Here is a 7,248-nt window from a genome sequence, read left to right as displayed (position 1 = left end):
CATCCAAAGGACTTCATCAGTCCAAGGAGCCACAAGTAACTGTAACTGAAAACCTTTGATGAAAACAATTTTCCACCTTTGACACCTGATTCTTCACAATCCAAGCAAACACTCTTGTAGGAGGCATGTCCATTAAAACCACCTGAAACCAGGACTGCAGGGGAAAGGAACGCTCTAGAGAGGTTTTTTTTTTCAACCTTTATTTAAGCAGGTTAGTCTCATTGAGCCACTTGGACTCATTTACAAGAGAGACCTGTTTAAACCCTGCAGGTGTTTTCCTCACCTGACTGGTGTGGCTGATTGCCAGTTTGCGAGCCATAAACTGCAGCTGAGCCAGAGCGGCGTCCAGGCGGTTTTCTCCACGAGCGGGCTCGGGGTGGCTGGATTCCAGCTCCACCAGCGGGTGCAGCAGCCTCACAACAGACAGAACCTCCTCTGTGACCTGCCGTAAGAACAGACGGTTACTACGAGCCCCGCAGGTGCACGTTGTGTCCGGAAGCGGTGCGTGTGTGAACCTCACGTTCTCTCGGTGCTGGCTCCAGCCCAGTCCATCTCTGCTCTCCTGTAGTTTGTCCACTTGAGCCTTAAGTTTGATGCTTCGTTTCCGAGACAGCTCCACTTCTCTGCGCACCTCCTTAAGCTACAAATAATACAAACAGGAAAGCATGCGCGAGTTTATTGCTGGGCAAACGGTCACAAGACAAAAACACAGATTCATGACATTTCAACACAATGTAAACAGAAACTGCTCATCTGGATTCCTGAGAACAAAGATTACGTCAGCTTAGAAACGCTGCACACGTTAAGACAAAACCCATAAAAATGACACGAAGATAAGATAAGGTTTCCCACCAGTGCTGGTTTCATCTTGACACTCTCAGCCACAAATGAAGCCGTCACCATCGCAGGCTCATAAAGCACCTCGTATAAAAATCATTCATCACTCCTGCAGAGCTTTAGTGCGCTCAGACGTCACGCATGGCATGATTATACGTCAAAATGTTGAGGGACAACTTCTAGGAAAACTGCATCTCTCGTTTAGTGCCTTTTTCATGTGATCGTGGAACTCCTGAGAGACAATTGGGCCCGTCCCCTCCCAGTATTACAGGTCTGACGAGGTCCTTTTAAACTCCTGCACTGGCAAACAATTCCCCTGAGGATAGTCCTCATTTTTATGGTCTACACGTATTAAAAAAAAAACGTTTACCCACCGTCTCTGAGACATGTCCCACCGTTCTGCGTCTGCACAGCGGCCTGCCACTCTTCACCAGGTCCGGTAAGGTCTTGTCGGCGTAGCACTTCTGGAAGGAGCTCTCTCCTACACCGACCTCTGCCTCTGACGAGTCTCTTGTTCCCTCCGAGACCATCTCCCCGGTGCTGTCGGTCTCCTCAGACTGCGTGGTGCTGCTGTTATCATTGTTCAGCTCCTCACTCTCAAAGTCTTTTAAACTCAAATCACCGAAGGGGCACACGTTGGTAAAGAACATCAGATCAGCAGAACTGTTGTCTTCTCGGCCATCACAGACCACCTCCTCGTGCTCGTCAAAGATGTTAGGCTCCCGCGGACTCTCTGGTTCTGTTCTGGAGACGTTGTGCTCTGGTCCTGTCAACAGGATGGCTGGCCTGTGTCTGCTCTTGAACGAGTCCAGCTTTCTGATTTCCAGTCTGTTCAGGGAAGAGTAGATCTGATCGCTGGTGGAGAAGCGCGGCCTCAGCATCTCGTTCAGTTCTGAAAAAGACTGAGAATAATCCATGATCAGCTCGGCAGAAGTATCCGGTAAACCTTCTGAATGTACTAAGAGTGTGTCTTTACACACACATGGGAAATAAAAGACGAGAGAACAAGGAGGAGGCAGGAGGATGATCAGAATGCAGCTGAACTTGTTCTACCTGAACTGTGCCCGTCCTTACAGGCATGACATGATGTGATGTCACCGGAGGCTGTGGCTTCAAGCTCTGCATTCTTCCTCTTTGGTGGTTGGACAAACGCACGGCGTGCAAACATTCCAGAGCAGCAGGAGACAAAGGGATGAGGTCTAAACCTTCAGCACGTCAAGATATTTAGGTTTGACGCAGGACAGCTGCTTATAGCAACTTTTTATTATCAAACAACGAAGCAGAAATCCTGCGATGGTGAATGGAATCATTTACAGTGTTGCTAATTTTACCAACACATTCTTGATGAGTCATCAGGTTAATTTTAGTATTTGAGGGCTTTTGGGGAAAACACCAGTTTCTTAAAGATAAAGGGGCATTTTGGTGACAAATCTCTTCCATGCATGAGCAGACGAGTTAGCAACCAGCTAAAACTTTTATTTTAATTTTGAGTAATTCTGCTCATTTTGATTATAGACCAAGTTTGTCTTGATGCAACAAAATGAAGCAGGATAAAAACTGTAAATCAAACTGAGCACTTTTTTTATTATTATTATTATTAAAAGTGGATCATCTTTGAAGTAAAATATTCAGACAGCTGATTGTGATCCTTCTCCAGTGGTTCACTTTACTTTAAATAAGTCAAACCTAATTATGAAGGACAACACGTAAATTACGATAAATAGACTTAATATATTTTTAATGGTTTTTTTAATCTTTCATTGATAAAATGATCAGATTTTCTATGAGCTGTTCTCATTTTAATTTTAGACATTTAAGTAACATTTTAAGATGAGTCCCGTTAGCATTAGCAAGAATACAACTAGTGAGTCAAAATGGTTGGAAGCTAATTTAATTCCGTTAGCACTTACCATTGGAGTGCAAGCTAATTTAAACAATCAGCTAATTTTAACAATGACATATAAATTTGTTTTTATTTTGAACAGGAAAAGCATTCGATATTTTTACCCAAAAAGATATAGACAGATTTGCAGTTAGCAATTAGCTTAGCAAGCATCAAGACTTGACAACAGGAAACGCCTCCACTAGTTATAATAATGGTGCGTTCAATAGGCTCTGTGCACATGCGTCCTGAATCACTTCCGCTTTGACCGGATGTCGGCATTCCAGTTTCCGGTTTAATTCCTGTATCCTGTCATCCCAGAGATAAACAACTAAAATGAGTGTTGCTGCGTCAAATAAACAAAAATATAACGTGCGTGGCAGCTTTAGATTTCAGCCGACGGTGTTTGGGTCTAAGGAGCACTGTTGTGTGCCGCTTTGCTCGTCTTCAGGTCGCTATAATAGCCGTTTGAGCTTTCACCGTTTCCCTAAGGAGACAAGCCTTCGTTTGTGCTGGCTGCAAAAAATCAGAAGAGAGGGATTTACGGTAACTCCTCACACCAAGGTATGTAGCCGACATTTCCTGGAGAATGAAGTAATTACTACAGAAAAGGGAAGACGAATTTTAGCAGCTGGGTCGGTTCCATCATTATTTGAGTGGAACAAATACAGCAGGAAGACACGAGCAGGTGTTTGGGAGCGCCGTTGTCGACCATCTAATCCAGAACCTGATTCGGCGGATCCAATTGAGGACAATGAACCACCCGTCATGGTACCTATGGTCGTGGACCATGACTACGGCGCCAGCAGAACCGTGTGTGTTGACCGGGAGCAATATCACAGCATGCTGAGAGAAATTGAGCAACTGAAAGAGCAGCTCCGATCCTGTAGTCTTCAAAAGCCGTTTGGACTGGAACGTTTTTCTACGTCACCAGAAGACATCAGATTTTACACCAGGTCAGAGTTGTAAAATCTAAATATTACGTTATGCCTCTGAAAAAAATTAATACGCTTTGAGTCATTGTATATTTTGTCACATTACAACCAAAAACAATTTCATTGTAATTTTCTTTGAGAGACCAACACAAGTACACACTTACTAGTGGAAATGAAATTATACATAATGTAACACATTATTATTATTATTATTATTATTATTATTATTATTATTATTAGTAGTAGTAGTAGTAGTACTAGTACTAGTACTAGTAGTACTGTATTTACAAATGATACTGAAAAGTGTGGTGTGTAAGAGTAATCGGCTCCCTTTTCTGTAACCAATATTCCTTCAGAAATAGCTTTAATGATTACAAATGGCTATGGAGTCCACCCGTGTGTAAACTAATGTCAAATACAAATACAGCAGCTAGTGACAGCCTCAGGTCGGTGAAAATAGTTGGTTTCTGTGATTAGATGACACACAGGCTGACTATTATGCCATTAGCAATCATCAGGAAACTTATGAAGACTAGAAGTTACTCTCTGATTTAAGGGGGCTGAACATTTGTGCTCAAAATAGTTTTCAATTTATAAAAAAATTACAAACCTTCAAATCATGTATAATTTTCTTTCCACTTTACAACATAAAATTTCAAAGAAAGATATTTATGTTCTTAGTTGTACCGTGTCAAAATTTGAAAACTGTTTTCACAGTTATAAATGTGGAGAGTGACAGTTTATATATATATATATATATATATATATATATATTATTTTTTTTTTAAATGTGTTTTAGGTTCCCCTCATATGAGCATCTGAAGGCGTTTTGGAACTTGATCGAGGCAGCAACAGCCAAAATGGTCAGGGTCACCAGAGCAAAGAAAACCGACGTCATGAGTACAACAACTGAAACCCCTTTTACCAGACCAACTGTAAGTTACACACACACACACACACACAATGAGAATGCTGGTTTTGAACTAACATTTAAATAATTTTCTGTCCAGAAACTGCTGCCAATAGATGAGCTTTTTCTTTTCCTCTCCTACCTGTCTACTGGATGTACCCAGAGGGAACTGGGCCATCGATTTAACATCCACAGAGCAACAGTCAGCCGCATTATTGTGACATGGGCCAACTTCCTGTACTGCTTATTGGGCTCAATTTGTGTGTGGATGTCTCCTGCAGCTGTGAGTTCCAGTCTTCCACAGGATTTTGATGGCCGCTACAGTGACACACAAGTTATCCTGGACTGTACAGAACTACGGTGTCAAACACCTTCATCCCTGCTCCTCCAGAGTGAAGTCTTCTCCACCTACAAATCCCACTGTACCTTTAAGGCCATGGTGGGCATGTCTCCTCACGGAGCCCTGACATTTGTGTCAGCACTGTTTGAGGGTTCCATGAGTGACAAGGAAGTGTTCCGTCAATCAGGGATTACATCACTCTTGACACTGGACATGGCCATCATGGTGGACAAGGGATTCTTGGTGGATGATCTCGTACCTGGGACTGTTCATCGTCCTGCCTTCCTCTCCAAGAGGGCCCAAATGTCAGAGGTCGACGTTTTGAAGACCCAGTCCATTGCCCGTTTGAGGGTGCATGTTGAGAGGTTAATAAGAAGAGTTAAAGAAAATAAACTCTTTGATTCCACTATCCCTCTCTCCATTGCAGGAAGCATAAACCAAATTTTTACAGTTGCCTGTCTCCTGTCAAATTACCAAAATGGACCTTTGGTCAGGAAATGGAGATATGAAGTTTGACAGAAAAGCTGATGGCACAGTCTTGAAGAAACAGAAAATGCTGTCATTTACTTACATTGACATTGTCTTACATTTGTAAATAGATATTCATGATGGAAATATTTTGAAACAAATTTGTACATTTGATTTGATCAAACTCCTAATTTAGACATTTCTGCAGGTAAACATAGAAAAAATATCTGTCTACTTTGTGTTTGATTGAATCCATCACATTAGTGTCTGCATAAATTCTTTGAATAAGAATATCTTCCTCAGCTGAGACAACAAAATCACACCAGTTCATCCCAGTTATTAGCATCTGCCCCTGAACCTGCCAATAGTAAACATGAGTTTTTTTTAGTTTATTCACCATGTCCCAGGTGACCTCCATACTTTTAAGGTGTAGCTGTTGTGGTTCAGAACAAACAAACATGCTTTTTGATGGCTGTAGGTGGTAGTTCTTAAGAGGCAGAGATGGACGGGGTGGTGCAGCATGGAAGGACATGTCTCTCTTTGCTGTTGCTGGCTGTTGGTAGGACAGAGGACTTCCAGCCTGAACTTTGCCAAGGGCAGAGTCAACAAGGGGAAATTCATGGCTGATTCCCATGCTGCAGATCATTGGTGCATCAGCTGCTGCAAAATCTTCATACACCTCGGACACCTGGGAAAGTGAAAACAATTATTTCAATAAAATGTAAAATACATGTATATCAACTAATTTTAAGCCCTCAAAAATTCTACACTTTACAAAGAGACAGCACTTGAAAATAAAATTATTCAATACACCGGTAAGTCTACAACTCTTTGTTAGTACATTGTAGCCTACTGTTAATTTCATTTTTATTTATCAGTAATTTAAAAACAACTACTTACTCTAAGGACAGAAAGGTCCGGCAAATCCCCACTAAGGCCTTTGTAGAGTGTGCTCCTGTGTATATAAATAAGAAAAGAACATGAGTCAAAAATAGAATACCCACCTGCATTTCGTTCAGATATGAAACATAAAATAATAGTGTTTTTCAAGCCTGGTCCTCAAGGCACACTGTCCTGCATGTTTGAGATTTGTCCCTGCTTAAACACAGCTCATTTCAGTTGGTAACTGATTAACAACTGTATCAGCTGTGTTAATGCAGGGAAATCTATAAAGCATGCAGAGCAGTGTGCCTTGAGGACCAGGGTTGAGAAACACTGTTGTAATACATCAGAATTTTTTATTGATTTTTTTTTACCTTACACCCTCTGTTGTTGCTCCACTCTTCGGTTTAGCAGACAGCACAGTCATCTTGTCCACGGGGCCAGGTTTTATACCCTATTCAGTTATCCATGACACAGTTACAAGTTATACGGCAAGAAAATGTAATAAATTGAGTCTATTATTGAAGAGAAAACTTACTAAAGTTCTGGGCTTGTGCCACTGCTGTTCTCCTTCTGGACAGCTTAGTACAGGGGGGACCACTGACAGTTTCAGCTCAGAATAATGTGCTGACTGGAACAGCAAAGCCACACAGTGGTTGCATAATGCTGCACCAGCAACACACGTACAGCTGTGGTGAATCAGCTCCACAGGACACGAGTCTTTCAGGACCACCTGCATAAGAATGTCATAGTAAGAACTTATTATCTTAGCTTGGTCACTCATCAGCCATTCTTTCATGATGCAATCTTGCTTCCCAAATATTTTTTTATAACTAATGTCATAGAACCATAGTATCATGTTATGTGATTATATATTTAGTTTGGAGTATGTTCTATGAAGGTCAAGAGTAGTGTAATACAATTATCACAAGATTACATCTTAAATGAATGGATGAGATAAAGATAACTTGATTTCAAAACACTTTTAACCCAG

At 41.4% G+C, this 7,248-nt stretch overlaps 3 protein-coding genes across 3 annotated transcripts in view; 1 reads left to right on the top strand and 2 right to left on the bottom strand.

Moving 5' to 3' along the window:
* bicdl2l (bicaudal-D-related protein 2-like) overlaps positions 1-1,797 on the bottom strand; it is a 7,234-nt gene extending 5,437 nt beyond the window's left edge. Inside the window, exons 1-3 of the mRNA XM_037687347.1 lie at positions 1,212-1,797; positions 521-640; positions 284-442 (exon numbers count right to left, since the gene is read on the bottom strand). Coding sequence (XP_037543275.1) covers positions 284-442; positions 521-640; positions 1,212-1,754 — 822 coding nt within the window. The 5' untranslated portion in view covers positions 1,755-1,797. The remainder of the gene's footprint in view (positions 1-283; positions 443-520; positions 641-1,211) is intronic.
* Positions 1,798-2,954: 1,157 nt separating this feature from the next.
* LOC119420516 lies at positions 2,955-5,454 on the top strand. The gene is made up of 3 exons (XM_037687924.1): positions 2,955-3,675; positions 4,454-4,589; positions 4,665-5,454. Exons 1-3 carry the CDS (start codon positions 3,056-3,058, stop codon positions 5,418-5,420), a joined length of 1,512 nt encoding a protein of 503 aa, XP_037543852.1. The 5' UTR covers positions 2,955-3,055; the 3' UTR covers positions 5,421-5,454.
* On the bottom strand, positions 4,443-7,103 carry LOC119420517. Its single transcript, XM_037687925.1, has 4 exons — positions 6,793-7,103; positions 6,629-6,708; positions 6,273-6,327; positions 4,443-6,060 (listed from the first exon to the last, which is right to left on the bottom strand). The coding sequence occupies exons 1-4, from the start codon at positions 7,051-7,053 to the stop codon at positions 5,560-5,562; spliced, it is 897 nt and encodes a 298-aa protein (XP_037543853.1). The 5' UTR covers positions 7,054-7,103; the 3' UTR covers positions 4,443-5,559.
* Between the last annotated feature and the right edge of the window lie 145 nt (positions 7,104-7,248).

Source organism: Nematolebias whitei, chromosome 14, assembly GCF_014905685.2.
Source record: "Nematolebias whitei isolate Nwh7 chromosome 14, NemWhi1, whole genome shotgun sequence".
Lineage (NCBI taxonomy): Eukaryota > Metazoa > Chordata > Actinopteri > Cyprinodontiformes > Rivulidae > Nematolebias > Nematolebias whitei.
This window is presented reverse-complemented; position numbering and strand designations above follow the sequence as displayed.

Excerpts from the sequence above, each read along its gene's own strand:
- LOC119420516 (XM_037687924.1), top strand. The coding sequence starts at position 3,056 with ATGAGTGTTGCTGCGTCAAATAAACAAAAATATAACGTGCGTGGCAGC. Across the intron at positions 3,676-4,453 it reads GACATCAGATTTTACACCAG|GTTCCCCTCATATGAGCATC; the intron begins GTCAGAGTTGTA and ends AATGTGTTTTAG. Across the intron at positions 4,590-4,664 it reads CCCCTTTTACCAGACCAACT|AAACTGCTGCCAATAGATGA; the intron begins GTAAGTTACACA and ends TTTTCTGTCCAG.
- LOC119420517 (XM_037687925.1), bottom strand. The coding sequence starts at position 7,053 with ATGAAAGAATGGCTGATGAGTGACCAAGCTAAGATAATAAGTTCTTAC. Across the intron at positions 6,709-6,792 it reads GGCACAAGCCCAGAACTTTA|GGTATAAAACCTGGCCCCGT; the intron begins GTAAGTTTTCTC and ends ATAACTGAATAG. Across the intron at positions 6,328-6,628 it reads GCAACAACAGAGGGTGTAAG|GAGCACACTCTACAAAGGCC; the intron begins GTAAAAAAAAAT and ends TTATATACACAG.